The sequence below is a fragment of the mitochondrial genome of Bactrocera tryoni, assembly GCF_016617805.1.
Source record: "Bactrocera tryoni mitochondrion, complete genome".
Classification (NCBI taxonomy): Eukaryota; Metazoa; Arthropoda; class Insecta; order Diptera; family Tephritidae; genus Bactrocera; species Bactrocera tryoni.
Genome location: NC_014611.1, coordinates 1 through 15925, shown reverse-complemented (window position 1 = coordinate 15925; position 15925 = coordinate 1). Strand labels below are relative to the sequence as shown.

The 15925-nt window shown below is 27.6% G+C and overlaps 13 protein-coding genes across 13 annotated transcripts, besides 25 other annotated features; 4 read left to right on the top strand and 9 right to left on the bottom strand. All coding sequences in view use genetic code 5, as the record gives it.

Moving 5' to 3' along the window:
- Nucleotides 1–951: an origin of replication (A+T rich region).
- Nucleotides 952–1740, top strand: an rRNA (s-rRNA).
- Nucleotides 1741–1812, top strand: a tRNA (tRNA-Val).
- Nucleotides 1813–3138, top strand: an rRNA (l-rRNA).
- Nucleotides 3139–3203, top strand: a tRNA (tRNA-Leu).
- Nucleotides 3204–3213: 10 nt separating this feature from the next.
- On the top strand, nt 3214–4153 carry ND1 (NADH dehydrogenase subunit 1). Its single transcript has one exon. A coding segment is annotated over exon 1 (940 nt).
- A 15-nt stretch (nt 4154–4168) lies between these two features.
- Nucleotides 4169–4235, bottom strand: a tRNA (tRNA-Ser).
- Nucleotides 4236–5370, bottom strand: CYTB (cytochrome b). The gene has a single exon. A coding segment is annotated over exon 1 (1135 nt).
- On the bottom strand, nt 5370–5894 carry ND6 (NADH dehydrogenase subunit 6). Its single transcript has one exon. The coding sequence runs from the start codon at nt 5892–5894 to the stop codon at nt 5370–5372; it is 525 nt and encodes a 174-aa protein (YP_003935005.1).
- Nucleotides 5895–5896: 2 nt separating this feature from the next.
- Nucleotides 5897–5962, top strand: a tRNA (tRNA-Pro).
- Nucleotides 5963–6027, bottom strand: a tRNA (tRNA-Thr).
- A 2-nt stretch (nt 6028–6029) lies between these two features.
- On the top strand, nt 6030–6326 carry ND4L (NADH dehydrogenase subunit 4L). Its single transcript has one exon. It carries the CDS (start codon nt 6030–6032, stop codon nt 6324–6326), a length of 297 nt encoding a protein of 98 aa, YP_003935004.1.
- Nucleotides 6320–7660, top strand: ND4 (NADH dehydrogenase subunit 4). Its single transcript has one exon. The coding sequence runs from the start codon at nt 6320–6322 to the stop codon at nt 7658–7660; it is 1341 nt and encodes a 446-aa protein (YP_003935003.1).
- Nucleotides 7661–7726, top strand: a tRNA (tRNA-His).
- Nucleotides 7727–7741: 15 nt separating this feature from the next.
- Nucleotides 7742–9461, top strand: ND5 (NADH dehydrogenase subunit 5). The gene has a single exon. A coding segment is annotated over exon 1 (1720 nt).
- Nucleotides 9462–9526, top strand: a tRNA (tRNA-Phe).
- An 18-nt stretch (nt 9527–9544) lies between these two features.
- Nucleotides 9545–9611, bottom strand: a tRNA (tRNA-Glu).
- Nucleotides 9612–9679, bottom strand: a tRNA (tRNA-Ser).
- Nucleotides 9680–9744, bottom strand: a tRNA (tRNA-Asn).
- Nucleotides 9745–9777: 33 nt separating this feature from the next.
- Nucleotides 9778–9841, bottom strand: a tRNA (tRNA-Arg).
- A 7-nt stretch (nt 9842–9848) lies between these two features.
- Nucleotides 9849–9913, bottom strand: a tRNA (tRNA-Ala).
- On the bottom strand, nt 9914–10265 carry ND3 (NADH dehydrogenase subunit 3). Its single transcript has one exon. A coding segment is annotated over exon 1 (352 nt).
- Nucleotides 10266–10330, bottom strand: a tRNA (tRNA-Gly).
- A 9-nt stretch (nt 10331–10339) lies between these two features.
- On the bottom strand, nt 10340–11128 carry COX3 (cytochrome c oxidase subunit III). Its single transcript has one exon. The coding sequence runs from the start codon at nt 11126–11128 to the stop codon at nt 10340–10342; it is 789 nt and encodes a 262-aa protein (YP_003935000.1).
- ATP6 (ATP synthase F0 subunit 6) lies at nt 11128–11805 on the bottom strand. Its single transcript has one exon. The coding sequence runs from the start codon at nt 11803–11805 to the stop codon at nt 11128–11130; it is 678 nt and encodes a 225-aa protein (YP_003934999.1).
- ATP8 (ATP synthase F0 subunit 8) lies at nt 11799–11960 on the bottom strand. The gene has a single exon. It carries the CDS (start codon nt 11958–11960, stop codon nt 11799–11801), a length of 162 nt encoding a protein of 53 aa, YP_003934998.1.
- Nucleotides 11961–12027, bottom strand: a tRNA (tRNA-Asp).
- A 2-nt stretch (nt 12028–12029) lies between these two features.
- Nucleotides 12030–12100, bottom strand: a tRNA (tRNA-Lys).
- Nucleotides 12101–12104: 4 nt separating this feature from the next.
- On the bottom strand, nt 12105–12794 carry COX2 (cytochrome c oxidase subunit II). Its single transcript has one exon. It carries the CDS (start codon nt 12792–12794, stop codon nt 12105–12107), a length of 690 nt encoding a protein of 229 aa, YP_003934997.1.
- Nucleotides 12795–12798: 4 nt separating this feature from the next.
- Nucleotides 12799–12864, bottom strand: a tRNA (tRNA-Leu).
- COX1 (cytochrome c oxidase subunit I) lies at nt 12865–14399 on the bottom strand (the record flags this gene model as incomplete). Its single annotated transcript has 1 exon — nt 12865–14399. A coding segment is annotated over one exon (1535 nt), but the record flags the coding sequence as incomplete, so codon positions are not given.
- Nucleotides 14398–14464, top strand: a tRNA (tRNA-Tyr).
- A 30-nt stretch (nt 14465–14494) lies between these two features.
- Nucleotides 14495–14557, top strand: a tRNA (tRNA-Cys).
- Nucleotides 14550–14618, bottom strand: a tRNA (tRNA-Trp).
- Nucleotides 14619–14630: 12 nt separating this feature from the next.
- Nucleotides 14631–15653, bottom strand: ND2 (NADH dehydrogenase subunit 2). The gene has a single exon. It carries the CDS (start codon nt 15651–15653, stop codon nt 14631–14633), a length of 1023 nt encoding a protein of 340 aa, YP_003934995.1.
- Nucleotides 15654–15722, bottom strand: a tRNA (tRNA-Met).
- Nucleotides 15723–15793: 71 nt separating this feature from the next.
- Nucleotides 15794–15862, top strand: a tRNA (tRNA-Gln).
- Nucleotides 15860–15925, bottom strand: a tRNA (tRNA-Ile).

Genomic DNA, 15925 nt, shown 5'->3' with positions numbered 1-15925 from the left:
GAATGAAATTAACTTATTTCAAATGAAATAGGCTGTTTTCATCTAATTTTTTTTTTTTTTTTTTTTTTTATACTTACATTTAAGTTGTATACCTACCTTAATTAAAAATTATTTTTTAAGTATTTAAATAAATAAAAAAAGTACTGCTTTAAAAATTAATTTTTGTTAATCTAGATAACTTAAAATTCCAATATAGACATTTCCGAGAATTAAAAGATCAACTTCATATAAATAGATAAATGATTATAATAAATTTATTTTTAATATTAATTTATAACAATGTTTATAATGTTAGATTATATTATATACTAATAAATTGATAATACTGTTATTCATCTATGAATCTTAAGGTTTTTTTTTATATGAATATAGATATCTATTAATTAATTAAATATTTATATACATATATATATATATTAATCTTAATTTGGTATATCGTTTATTTATTTTTAATATTTATATAAGTATAATAAATAAATTTACATTTAAAATAAATACATGATAAAATATTTATAAATAAATTTAATATTTATAAAATTTATTAATAAAAAAAAAAAAAAAAAAAAATTAGATGAAACTTAAATATTAGTTAAATTACTAGTTATTAATATAATTTTTTTCTGTTATTTAATTTAATTATTATTTCAATTTGTATATTATTTTTTTTTATTATTAATATTTATTTTTATAAATATGGACAGATTTAAAATTAATTTTAAAAATTAATAGTAAGATTTAATTTAGTTGATTTTTCATAATAGGTTAAGTTTCATCTAATTTTTTTAATGAAAAACGGTATATTACTTAGGGGGTAATTGCTGATTAAGAGAAACTACTAATCGGTTTTATTTAAGGTTTTTAATCTATTTTTTTTTTATTAACTTAATAATGTTATCTATCTTAATATTTATATTTATTGTTGTTATATATTGATTATTAATTTAACTAATATTAAAGTTTTATTTTGGCTTTGTATTTTATTATTGATTTATTTTATATGTAAGTTTTTGCGTGTATTTTTATTTATTTAAATAGTAAATAAAATTTAATTATATTCTCAGTAAATAGTATTATTAATCAAAGAAATTTGGAAATAGTAATTTCATAGAGTATTGGCTAAATTTGTGCCAGCAGCCGCGGTTACACAAATAATGCGAATAAAATTTGTTTGGTGTGAGTTAAAATTTATTATATGAAAATAACATTAAATTTATTAGGTGAAATTTTAAATTTAAAAAATTTTTTTATAAAGGTTTTGAAGCTTGTAAATTTTAGTTATAAACTAGGATTAGATACCCTATTATTTAAAATGTAACTTTAATCACTAAGGTAGTAGTAGTTATGTTCTTGAAACTTAAAAAATTTGGCGGTATTTTAGTCTATTCAGAGGAACCTGTCCTGTAATTGATAATCCACGATGTACCTCACTTAAATTTGTTTTTCAGTTTATATACCGTCGTTATCAGAATATTTTATTAGAATAATAATTTTCTATAATTTTTATAAGAATTTATATCAGATCAAGGTGTAGCTTATATTTAAGTAGAGATGGGTTACAATAAATTTATTTAAACGGATCTAATTTTGAAATGTTTAGTGAAGGTGGATTTGATAGTAAAATTTTAAAGATTGTTAATTTGATTTTAGCTCTAGAATATGCACACATCGCCCGTCGCTCTTGCTATTAAGGCAAGATAAGTCGTAACATAGTAGATGTACCGGAAGGTGTATCTAGAATGACAATTTAAAGCTTATTCAGTAAAGCATTTCATTTACATTGAAAAGATTTTTGTGCAAATCAATATAAATTGATCAAAATTTGCTTATTAATTTATTTTGTTTTTAAATTTAAGGTATTAAAAATAATTATATAATTAAATGTTTTAGTAATTTTTAATGAAAAAATAATATTAATAATAGTTGATTAGTATTGTGAAAGATAGTTGAAATATTTTGAAAAATTTTTGTATTAAAAGAAAATTTAATTTATTGTACCTTGTGTATCAGGGTTTATCAAATAATTAATATGTATATATTAATCTCGATTTTATAAGAGTTAATAGTTTATTAAAGTTAATGTGTCAAAATTATTTTAAATAAATTATTAGAAATGAAATGTTATTCGTTTATAAAGGTATCTAGTTTTTTTAGAAATAAATTTAATTTACAGGTTTTTGATTTTTTGGTTATTTATTTAATTGAAAAATTTATTTATTTGAATATCTTAAGGGATAAGCTTTAAGATAAATTATTAAAAATTAATAATGTTAATATAAAATGTATGCTTAGAATTAGCAATCATTATAAAGTTTGTTATAAATTATTTTATAAATTATATTATTTATTATATTTTAATTTATTTATAAAAATTTTTTTATTAATAAAATATAAAAAGAAATAATGATAGAATTAGTATATTTTTTGTTTATATAATTTTAAATGATAAGTTTGTATAAAGAACTCGGCAAAAATTTTACCCGCCTGTTTAACAAAAACATGTCTTTTTGAGTTATTTTAAAAGTCTGACCTGCCCACTGAAATTATTTAAATGGCCGCAGTATTCTAACTGTGCAAAGGTAGCATAATCATTAGTCTTTTAATTGAAGGCTGGTATGAACGGTTGGACGAGGTATAAGCTGTTTCATATAAATTTATAATAGAATTTTATATTTTAGTCAAAAAGCTAAAATTTAATTAAAAGACGAGAAGACCCTATAAATCTTTATATTTTAAGTTGTTTAAATTTTTTAGATTAGTTTTATTTTTATAATTTAGAGTATTTTGTTGGGGTGATATTAAAATTTAATGAACTTTTAGTTGTTAAAAATCATTAATTTATGAGTTATTGATCCATTAATAGTGATTATAAGATTAAGTTACTTTAGGGATAACAGCGTAATTTTTTTGGAGAGTTCATATCGATAAAAAAGTTTGCGACCTCGATGTTGGATTAAGATATACTTTTAGGTGTAGCCGCTTAAATATTAAGTCTGTTCGACTTTTAAATTCTTACATGATCTGAGTTCAGACCGGCGTAAGCCAGGTTGGTTTCTATCTTTAATTCATTATAATACCTTAGTACGAAAGGACCAGGTATTAAAATAATAATATTTTATATGACGAATATGATTAATTTATACTATTTTGGCAGATTAGTGCAATAAATTTAGAATTTATTTATGTAATTTATATTACAAATAGTACTTGTTTTTTATAGAATTTATTTTATCAATTATTGGAAGTTTAATTTTGGTAATTTGTGTTTTAGTTAGAGTGGCTTTTTTAACTCTTTTAGAGCGTAAGGTTTTAGGTTATATTCAGATTCGTAAGGGACCAAATAAAGTGGGTTTAATAGGGATTCCCCAACCTTTTTGTGATGCGATTAAGTTATTTACTAAGGAACAAACTTACCCTCTTTTATCAAATTATATTTCTTACTATTTTTCTCCTATTTTTTCTTTATTTTTGTCTTTGGTTGCTTGATTGTGTATTCCTTTATTTGTTAAGTTATTTTCGTTTAATTTGGGGTTATTATTTTTTTTATGTTGTACTAGATTAGGGGTTTATACTGTTATAATTGCTGGTTGATCTTCTAATTCTAATTATGCATTGTTAGGGGGGTTGCGAGCTGTGGCCCAGACTATTTCTTATGAAGTTAGAATAGCTTTGGTTTTATTATCTTTTGTGTTTTTAATTGGAAGTTATAATATTTTAGATTTTTTTTATTATCAAAAAACTATTTGATTTTTGGTAATTTTATTTCCTATTAGATTGGTTTGATTTTGTATTTGTTTAGCTGAAACTAATCGTACTCCCTTTGATTTTGCAGAAGGTGAATCAGAATTAGTTTCTGGATTTAATATTGAATACAGAAGAGGGGGATTTGCTTTAATTTTTATAGCTGAATATGCTAGAATTTTATTTATAAGTATATTGTTTTGTGTAATTTTTTTGGGGTGTGATGTGTTTAATATTATATTTTATATTAAGTTAACATTTATTTCATTTGTTTTTATTTGAGCTCGAGGTACTTTACCTCGATTTCGTTATGATAAATTAATATATTTAGCTTGAAAGAGTTTTTTACCTTTTTCATTAAATTTTTTATTATTTATTATTGGGTTAAAACTATTATTGATTTATTATATGTGGTTAATAAAATTTAGTAAAGTCAATAGAAAGGTTGATCTCTATCTTATGTTTTCAAAACATACGCTTGTTCAAGCTCATTAACTAATTAATTAAGTTGTCTCATCATTTATTTACTAAGGGGTTGATAATATAATATAAGAAGTAGATTACAGTTAAGATTTGACCTACTAATACATAAGGTTCTTCTACAGGTCGTGCTCCAATTCATGTTAATAAAATTACAGTTACAACTATAGTTCAAAATAAAATTTTATTGATGGGATAGAATTGAATACCTCGGAATTTTCTTAAGTGGTAGAAAGGGAGAATTGCTAGAATAGCAATTGACAGAACTAGTGCAATTACCCCTCCAAGTTTATTAGGAATAGATCGTAGAATTGCATAAGCGAATAAGAAGTATCACTCTGGTTGAATGTGTACTGGGGTAACCAGAGGGTTGGCGGGGATAAAATTATCTGGGTCTCCTAGTAAGTATGGATTAATTAGCGTTAGCAGGATTAGTGCTGCGATTATAATAACAAATCCTACAATGTCCTTGTAAGAGAAGTAGGGATGAAAGGGGATTTTGTCAATATTAGAATTTAGGCCAATTGGGTTATTAGAGCCGGTTTGGTGAAGAAAAAGTAGGTGGATTAAAGTTATTGCTAATACAATAAATGGTAAAATGAAGTGGAATGTGAAGAATCGAGTAAGTGTGGCATTATCTACTGCAAATCCTCCTCATACTCATTGAACTAAGTCAATTCCTAGATAAGGGATAGCTGATAATAAATTAGTAATAACTGTGGCTCCTCAGAAGGATATTTGACCTCAGGGTAGGACATATCCTATAAATGCTGTTGCTATTACTAAGAATAGGATTAGTACTCCTACTAATCAGGTAGGGGTAAATAAGTAAGATCCGTAGTAAATTCCACGTCCAACGTGTAAATAGATGCAAATAAAGAAAAATGATGCACCATTAGCATGAAGAGTTCGAAGTAATCATCCGTAGTTTACATCACGACAGATGTGATTTACTCTATTGAATGCTAAGTTGATGTCTGCTGTATAGTGTATAGCTAAAAATAATCCTGTTAGAATTTGAATAATTAAACATAGGCCTAATAAAGACCCGAAGTTTCATCAGGCTGAAATGTTAATTGGAGCTGGAAGATCTACTAATGCATTATTTGCAATTTTAAAGAGTGGGTGTTGGGTTCGTAAAGGTTTGTTCATTAGTTTATTTGTCGAAGAGGCCCATAAAATAATTTAGTAATTTTTACAACCGCAATTAATGTGACTAATAGGTAGTTTATTAATAGAATAGTAATAAAATTTGTTGGATAATTATATAGTTTGTGAAGATTTAAAGAGTTTTCAGAGACAGTTAAATTAAAGTTAAGTAAAGGTTGTATTTCTAAATTTTCAATAAATGGGGATGTTGATAATTTATCTGTAAATATAGCAATTATTGTAAGGGTCAAAATAATTATTATACAGATGGTTGTTAATTTTATAGACAGGGAGAATATTTCATTTGATGCTAATGAGGTTACATAAATAAATAGTACTAGTATACCTCCTAAAAAAATTAAAAATAAGGTGTATGAAAATCAGAATCTTTTAGCTATTAATCCGGTGATTAAACAAATTTGCAATGTTTGGATTAATAATATTAATCCTATAGCTAAAGGGTGATTTATTTGAATAAAAATTAATCTTGAGACTAGTGTTGAAGAGTATAAGAAGAGTTGTATAATTTCAGGAGGTAGTTTATTTAAAATATTAATTTTGGGGATTAATGATAAAGTTATTTCTTTTCTCTTGAAGTTTTAAAAGATATAGTCTTATTTTTGGTTTACAAGACCAATGTTTTTATTAAACTATTAAAACTAATGTTAATGAGTTTATATTGAGGATTACCTTGTTTTTTATTTTTAATAGGAATTTTTGTTTTTGTTTCTAATCGCAAACATTTATTATCAATGCTTTTAAGTTTGGAGTATATTGTATTAAGTTTATTTTTTCTTTTGTTTATTTATTTAAATTTAATAGACTATAGAAGATTTTTTAGTATAATATTTTTAACTTTTAGAGTATGTGAAGGTGCTTTGGGTCTTTCTATTTTAGTTTCTATAATTCGTACACATGGGAATGATTATTTTCAGTCATTTAATGTATTACAATGTTAAAATTGATTTTTATAATACTTTTTATTAGTCCTATTTGTTTTATGAACGGTTTATTTTGAATGGTTCAGAATTTATTATTTATTGTAACTTTTGTTTTTATTGCTTTAAATTATTGTACTAATTATTTTGTAAATATTTCATATTTTTTAGGATTTGATGTTATTTCTTATGGTCTTATTTTATTAAGATTTTGAATTTGTACACTTATACTTAGTGCTAGTGAATCTGTTTATAAATATAATAATTATAAAAATTTGTTTTTATTTAATATTTTAATTTTGTTAATTTTTTTAGTGTTAACTTTTAGAAGAATGAATTTGTTTATGTTTTATTTATTTTTTGAAAGAAGACTAATTCCTACTTTATTTTTAATTTTAGGCTGGGGGTATCAACCAGAGCGTCTTCAAGCTGGAGTTTATTTATTGTTTTATACGTTGTTGGTTTCTTTACCTATGTTAGTAGGAATTTTTTATTTATATAATAATTTAAATACAATAAATTTTTATTTATTGAGTAATTATATATTTAATTATGATTTGTTATATTTATCTTTAATTTTGGCCTTTTTAGTTAAAATGCCTATATTTTTAGTTCATTTATGGCTTCCTAAGGCTCATGTTGAAGCTCCAGTTTCAGGGTCAATAATTTTAGCTGGTATTATATTGAAGCTAGGGGGGTATGGATTGTTGCGGGTTTTCTCTTTTTTACAGTTGAGAGGTATCAAATATAACTATGTATGAGTTAGAATTAGATTAGTGGGGGGAGTTTTAATTAGTTTAGTTTGTTTACGTCAAACGGACTTAAAAGCCTTAATTGCTTATTCATCTGTTGCCCATATGGGAATTGTTTTAGGGGGTCTAATAACTTTAACATATTGGGGTCTTTGTGGTTCTTACACTTTAATAATTGCTCATGGGTTGTGCTCATCTGGGCTATTTTGTTTAGCCAATATTACATATGAGCGATTGGGAAGTCGAAGTTTATTAATTAATAAGGGATTATTAAATTTTATGCCTTCAATGACTTTGTGGTGATTTTTACTAAGAGCTTGTAATATGGCTGCTCCTCCTTCTCTAAATTTATTGGGAGAAATTTCTTTATTAAATAGAATTGTAAGTTGATCTTGGGTTACAATAATTTCTTTGTCTTTATTGTCTTTTTTTAGCGCTGCTTATACTTTATATTTATACGCTTATAGTCAACACGGAAAGATTTTTTCAGGGGCTTATTCATTTAGAGGGGGTAAGGTTCGTGAATTTTTTTTATTGTTTCTTCATTGATTTCCTTTAAATTTATTAATTTTAAAGAGAGATATCTGTTTATTTTGACTTTAGATCTAAATAGTTTATTTAAAATATTGATTTGTGGTGTCAATGAAATGACGCTTGTCATTTTAGATCGTGAAATATTTGTCAATTTGTAGAATTAGATTTTTAATTTTAATTACTATTAGAATTAGTTTTTTTAGTTCTAGTTTAGTATTTTTGTTAAATGATTATTCTTTATTTTTAGAGTGAGAAGTTGTTAGTTTAAATTCAACTAGAATTGTAATAACTTTTTTGTTCGATTGAATGAGATTACTATTTATGTCTTTTGTTTTGTTAATTGCTTCTTTAGTAATTTATTATAGAAAGGAGTACATGAGAGGAGATATAAATATTAACCGTTTTATTATATTAGTTTTAATATTTGTGTTGTCTATGATGTTGTTAATTATTAGCCCTAATTTAATTAGAATTTTGTTAGGGTGAGATGGGTTAGGGTTGGTATCTTACTGTTTGGTTATTTATTTTCAAAATGTTAAGTCTTATAATGCTGGGATACTTACTGCTTTGTCTAATCGGATTGGGGATGTGGCCTTTTTATTGGCTATTGCTTGAATGTTAAATTATGGAAGTTGAAATTATATTTTTTATTTGGAAAGTATGAAGGATAGCGTTGAAATAGAAATTATTGGAGCATTAGTTATATTGGCTGCTATAACTAAAAGAGCTCAGATTCCGTTTTCTTCTTGATTACCTGCTGCTATAGCAGCTCCTACCCCTGTATCGGCTTTAGTCCATTCTTCAACTCTAGTAACTGCTGGGGTTTATCTATTAATCCGATTTAATATTTTATTAAGAGGTAGATGGTTGGGTGATTTATTGTTGTTGCTTTCTGGACTAACTATATTTATGGCAGGGCTAGGGGCTAATTTTGAATTTGATTTAAAGAAAATTATTGCTCTTTCTACGTTAAGACAGTTGGGTCTTATAATAAGAATTTTATCTATAGGATTTTATAAACTTGCTTTTTTTCATTTATTAACTCACGCTTTATTTAAAGCATTGTTATTTATGTGTGCCGGAGCCATTATTCATAACATAAATAACTCTCAAGACATTCGGTTGATAGGGGGGTTAGGTGTATATATACCCTTGACTTCTGGGTGTTTTAATGTGGCTAATTTAGCGTTGTGTGGGATACCTTTTTTAGCTGGGTTTTATTCTAAGGATTTGATTTTAGAAGTTGTTTCTTTAAGTTATATTAATGTTTTTTCTTTTTTTCTTTATTTTTTTTCTACTGGGCTAACTGTCTGTTATTCTTTTCGACTGGTTTATTATTCTATAACGGGGGAATTAAACTGTGGTTCTTTAAATATACTAAGAGATGAGGGTTGAGTTATGTTGCGAGGAATAAGCGGTCTATTAATTATGAGAATTGTGGGAGGTAGCATATTAAGATGGTTAATTTTTCCAACTCCCTATATGGTTTGTTTGCCTAGCCATTTAAAATTATTGACTTTATTTGTTTGTGTAGTAGGGGGAGTACTGGGGTATTTAATTTCTAATGTTTCTTTATTTTATTTTAATAAGTCTTTGCATAATTATTTAGCTAGTTATTTTTCTGGTTCTATATGATTTATGTCTTATATTTCAACTTACGGGATTATTAATTATCCTTTGGTGTTAGGGATAAGAGTGTGTAAATCTTTTGATCAGGGGTGGTCAGAATTTTTAGGAGGTCAAAATTTATATAATGAGTTGGTTAAATATTCTCAATATGTATCTATTATACACAATAATAACTTAAAGATTTATCTTTTATTATTTGTTTTATGAATTATTTTCTTGTTTTCATTTTTTTTGATTTTTTATTCAAGTAGCTTAAAATAGAGCATAACACTGAAGATGTTAGGGTAATTAAATAATTCTTGGATGTAGTGTATTCCATTTAGTAATTTATAAAAAAAGAAAATTTTATTTTTACAATGAAAATGTAATGTTTTTATTAAACTATATAAACAGAAGTACAAATGGAGTTTAACCATTAAAAGATAAAAGTTAGCAGCTTTTTCTTGAACGTCATACTTCCTTAATTGGAGGATATTCTCAGTTCTATCATTAACAGTGATAAGCCTCTTTTTGGCTTCAATTAATAACTAGTAATTTAACTAATATTTAAGTTTACTAGAATAAGGGTATTATATACCTAAAATTAGGTCGAAACTAATTGCAATAAATCGCTTCATATTCTTAATTATAAGGTAGATTGATATTTCAATACTTTTTGAATGCAAATCAAATGTTATAATTAACTACAACCCTAATTTGATCAATTTAGTATCCCTTGGTTTCATTCGTGGTATAGCCCGATAATTAAAATAATGATGAATACAATTCTTGTTGTAGCCCATATAGTAATATTAGAAATTGAAATAATTAAAATTATGGGTAGAATAAGAGCAATTTCTACATCAAAAATTAAGAAAATAATTGTAATTAAAAAGAACCGAAGGGAAAAGGGCAGTCGTGAAGAAGATTTAGGATCAAACCCGCATTCAAAAGGAGAACATTTTTCACGATCTGTTAATGCTTTTTTTGATAAAATAGAGGCTAGAGTTATAACTACGCTGGTAATAATAATTAAAATTGATGCTATAATAGCAATTGAAAAAATTATCTATACTACTAATTAGTAGACCTTATGATTGGAAGTCAAATATACTTATATACTATACAGATAAAAATTAATTACCCTCCTCATCAATAAATTGAAATATAAAGGAATAATCAGACGATATCGACGAAATGTCAGTATCATGCAGCTGCTTCAAATCCAAAGTGGTGGGTTTTAGAAAAGTGATTGTTTAAATGGCGAATTAAGCATACTAGAAGAAAGGTTGTCCCAATTAATACATGAATTCCGTGGAATCCTGTTGCCATGAAAAAGGTAGATCCATAAACTGAATCTGCGATAGTAAATGGTGCTTCGATGTATTCATATGCTTGCAGAATAGTGAAGTAAACCCCTAGAAGAACTGTAAAAAATAGTCCCTGTGTTGCTTGAGAGTGATTACCTTCTATTAAACTGTGATGAGCTCATGTTACAGTTACTCCTGAGGACAATAGAATAGCTGTATTTAATAGTGGGATTTGGAATGGGTTAAAGGGTTGAATCCCTGCAGGGGGTCATATAGCTCCTAATTCAATAGCTGGGGATAATCTACTATGGAAAAAAGCTCAGAAGAAAGATACAAAAAATAAAACTTCTGATAAAATAAATAGAATTATTCCTCACCGTAGTCCTAGTGTTACAGGTAGAGTGTGTAATCCTTGAAAAGTTCCTTCTCGAGAAACATCTCGTCATCATTGATAAACGGTTAAAATAGTAATAATATTTCCTAAGGCAAATAATGAAATATCATATTGATGGAATCATTTTACTAGTCCTGATACAGAAGTTATAGCTCCGATTGCTCCTGTTAAAGGTCACGGGCTATAATCTACTAAATGAAAGGGGTGATTTGAGTGTGTTGACATTAGTTTACTTCTCTAGAGTATAGTGTACTTAGAACTGCGAATACATATGATTGAATAATAGCTACTGCTGATTCTAATACTAATAGAGCAATTTGACCGATTAATAATAAAGATACAATTGCATAAGAAAGGGAGGGTCCGGTGTTTCCTAGAAGAGTAAGTAATAAGTGTCCTGCAATTATATTAGCTGCTAATCGAACGGCTAAAGTTCCAGGTCGAATAATATTACTAATAGTTTCGATACATACTATAAATGGTATAAGAACTGCAGGAGTTCCTTGAGGGACTAGGTGAGCAAATATGTGCTGTGTGTGGTTGATTCATCCATAAAGTATGAAACATAACCATAGGGGTAGAGCTAATGTAAGAGTAAGCGTTAAATGACTTGTTCTTGTAAAAATATAGGGAAATAATCCTATAAAATTGTTGAATAAAATTAGTGAAAATAGAGAAACAAAAATAAAGGTTGACCCTGAATGCCCTGATGGTCCTAAAAGAGTCTTGAATTCTTTATGAAGTGTAAGAAGAATTGAATTTCAGAAGATGTGTCATCGTGAAGGTATCAATCAGTAGGCAGAAGGAATTAGGAGAAGTCCTAAAAATGTTCTTATTCAATTTAGTGATAAATTGAAAATGCTTGATGAGGGGTCGAATACAGAGAATAAATTTGTTATCATTTTCAGTTTAAAGAAGTTGTTGAATACTTATTTGAGATTTCTGATTTAGGTGTTTTAGGAATTACAGAGTAATAATTTATTATACTAAACAAGATGAAAGTAATTGAAAAGATAATAAACAGACTTAATCAACCAATGGGGGCTATCTGAGGCACTAAAAAATATTAAATACTTTAATAATTTTAGTTTGACATACTAATGTTATTTTTTAACTAATTTTTTTTTCATTAGAAGTAAGTGCTAATTTACTATAAGATGGTTTAAGAGACCAGTACTTGCTTTCAGTCATCTAATGAAAATTATGAATTAGTTCTACTAGTTACTCATTTGATAAAATGATTCACAGGAAGGCTTTCAATTACAATGGGTATGAATCTGTGATTAGCCCCGCAAATTTCTGAACATTGACCGTAAAATAATCCAGGGCGATTTATTAGGAAATTAGTTTGGTTTAGTCGACCAGGGGTTCCATCAACCTTTACTCCTAAAGCTGGCACTGTTCATGAATGAATTACGTCTGCTGCTGTCACTAAAATTCGAATTTGTGAATTTATAGGTAAAACTACACGATTATCAACATCTAGAAGTCGGAATCCGTCTGTTGTTAATTCATTAGTTGGAATTATATATGAATCAAATTCTACATTCATAAAGTCTGAATATTCATAGCTTCAGTATCATTGATGCCCAATAGCTTTTAATGTAACTGATGGTTCATTAATTTCATCTAGTAAATATAGTAGTCGAAGGGAGGGTAGGGCAATAAATAGTAGGACAATTGCTGGAAGAATTGTTCAAATTATTTCAATAGTTTGGCCATGTAAAAGGTTTCGATTAGTGTATGAATTAAAGAATAGTATAAATATTAAATATCCTACTAATGTTGTAATTATTACTAAAATTATTAAAGCGTGGTCATGAAAGAAGGTAAGTTGTTCTATAAGAGGAGAGGCTCTATCTTGAAGGCCAAGGGCAGCTCATGTTGTCATTAGTTTCTAATAAAAGTAAAATACTTTATATATGGAGCTTAAATCCATTGCACTAATCTGCCATATTAGATAGTTAGTTAAAAGAGGCAGTTCTGAATAACTGTGTTCAGCTGGAGGGGTGTTTTGAAGTCATTCAATTGAAGAGCTAAGCTGTATAGGGTAAACTACTTGTCGTTGTGTTACTAAGCTTTCTCAAATGATGAATAAGAAGAATAGAATTCCTAGTAAAGAAATAGATGAACCAATAGTAGACACTACATTTCATGTTGTATAGGCATCAGGGTAGTCTGAATAACGTCGCGGTATACCTGCTAACCCTAAAAAGTGTTGTGGGAAGAATGTTAGGTTTACCCCAATAAATATAATAATAAATTGACTTTTCAATCATTTAGGATTTAATACTAATCCTGTAAAAAGTGGGTACCAGTGAACAAACCCTGCTATAATAGCAAAAACTGCTCCTATTGATAGAACATAGTGGAAATGAGCTACTACATAGTATGTGTCATGAAGAATAATGTCTACAGATGAATTAGCAAGAACTACTCCGGTTAATCCTCCTACTGTAAATAAGAATACAAACCCTAGGGCTCATAGTATAGCTGGGGAATAGTTTAGTTGAGTACCGTGTAATGTGGCTAGTCAACTAAAAATTTTAATACCTGTAGGTACAGCAATAATTATTGTGGCTGAAGTGAAATAGGCACGAGTGTCTACATCTATACCTACTGTGAATATATGGTGAGCTCATACAATAAATCCTAATAAGCCAATTGCTATCATAGCATAAATTATTCCTAGAGATCCAAATGTTTCCTTTTTTCCTGACTCTTGACTAATAATATGAGAAATTATTCCGAATCCTGGAAGAATTAAAATATAAACTTCTGGATGTCCAAAGAATCAAAATAAGTGTTGGTAAAGAATAGGGTCTCCTCCCCCAGCAGGGTCAAAAAAGGAGGTATTTAAGTTTCGATCTGTTAATAATATAGTAATAGCTCCTGCTAAAACTGGCAATGATAGTAAAAGTAATAGGGCTGTTAATACAACTGCTCAAACGAAAAGAGGTATTCGGTCAAACGAAATCCCTGTAGATCGTATATTAATAACTGTTGTAATGAAATTTACTGCTCCTAAAATCGATGAGATACCAGCTAAGTGAAGTGAGAAAATAGCTAAATCAACTGAAGCCCCTCCGTGTGCAATAACAGACGATAGGGGTGGGTAAACTGTTCAACCTGTACCAGCTCCGTTTTCTACTATACTTCTCACTAATAGTAGTGTAAGGGAAGGGGGTAGTAATCAAAATCTTATATTATTTATTCGTGGGAATGCTATATCGGGCGCACCTAATATTAAAGGAACAAGCCAGTTTCCGAAACCACCAATTATAATTGGTATAACTATAAAGAAAATCATTACGAAAGCATGGGCTGTTACAATTACATTATAAATCTGGTCGTCTCCGATTAATGCTCCGGGATGCCCTAGTTCAGCTCGGACTAAAATTCTAAGGGATGTTCCGACTATTCCTGCTCAGGCTCCGAAGATAAAATATAAAGTTCCAATATCTTTATGATTTGTTGAGAATAGCCATTGTCGCGATTAAATGGCTGAAGATTAGGCGATAGACTGTAAATCTATTTATAAGAATTTATTCTTTTTAATCATTTACAGTAATTTAACTAATATTTAAGTTTGGCTTTATAGTCAATAATGACATTAGACTGCAATTCTAAAGGAGTAATAAATTACTAAGGCTTAAAAGATTTATACTTATATTTATAGCTTTGAAGGCTATTAGTTTAATTAACTTAAAGCCTTGTATGCTATAATTTATAAGAATAAATAAACCGTAGAAACTAAGATTAGACTAAATGTGGAGATAAACGATAGGACTAGTATTAATTTAAAAGAAATATTGTTGATAACTATATCAATAGTTCAATTATTTTCATAATAATTAAGCATAAATGCCGCGAAACATAGTCGTAGATAAAAAAATAAGGTAATTAGTGTTATAACTGTTATAATCGTTATTAACATATATTGACTTTTTAGTACTAAAAGTTGAATCACTAGCCACTTAGGTAAAAATCCGATAAATGGGGGCAGTCCACCCAGTGAAAGTAGGTTTAAAAATAAAATGAACTTAAGGATTTTAGAATTGAAGAATGAATTAAATAGTTGGTTAATATGGAATATCTTAAAATTGTTGAATATAAAGGTTAAGCTGAATGATAAAAATGTATAAAAAGAAAAGTAAATACACCATATTGATTCATTCGCTTGTATAGCTGCTAGTATTCATCCTAAGTGGTTGATTGATGAAAAGGCTATTAATTTTCGCAGAGATGTTTGATTGAGCCCTCCTAACGATCCTGTGATAGTTGAGGCAATAATTGCTACAAAAATAAAGGTGTTTTGTGTTGTGTAAGAGATTAGTATTAGAGGGGCAATTTTTTGTCATGTTATTAAAGTAAGGGCGTTTATTCAAGAGAGTCCCTCTATAACATTAGGGAATCAAAAATGAAACGGTGCTGCTCCTCTTTTTAATAGTAGTGAAGAAATAATAATTAAATTACTGTAAGAAGAATTGTCTTGGGTAATTGGGTAATTATTCAAGTATATTAATATAATAGCAAACAGTAGTACTGCTGATGCTATGGCTTGAGTTAAAAAGTATTTTAATGAGGCTTCTGTAGATGTTAAGTTATTACTATTTATTAGGGGGATAAATGATAACAAATTAATTTCTAGCCCTATTCAGGCACCTAATCAAGAATTAGATGAGACGGTAATTAGGGTTCCTGTTATTAAGATAAAAAAGAATATAATTTTTGCTGAATTATTAAAAATTAAAAAGAAAAGGATTAGAACCTTTATAAATGGGGTATGAACCCAGTAGCTTAGTTAGCTTATCTTTTTATTTAACCTAATGTTGATTTTTAATTTAATAGGTATATTTTTTATAGTTATCACTATTTTAATAAATAAGGTATATTTTGGTGTATGATGCACAAAAGTTTTTGATACTTTTAGAAATAGTTTAATTCTATTAAATATAATGAATGCAATACTGATTGCATTATTTACCCTATCAAGGTAACCCTTTTATCAGGCAATTCATT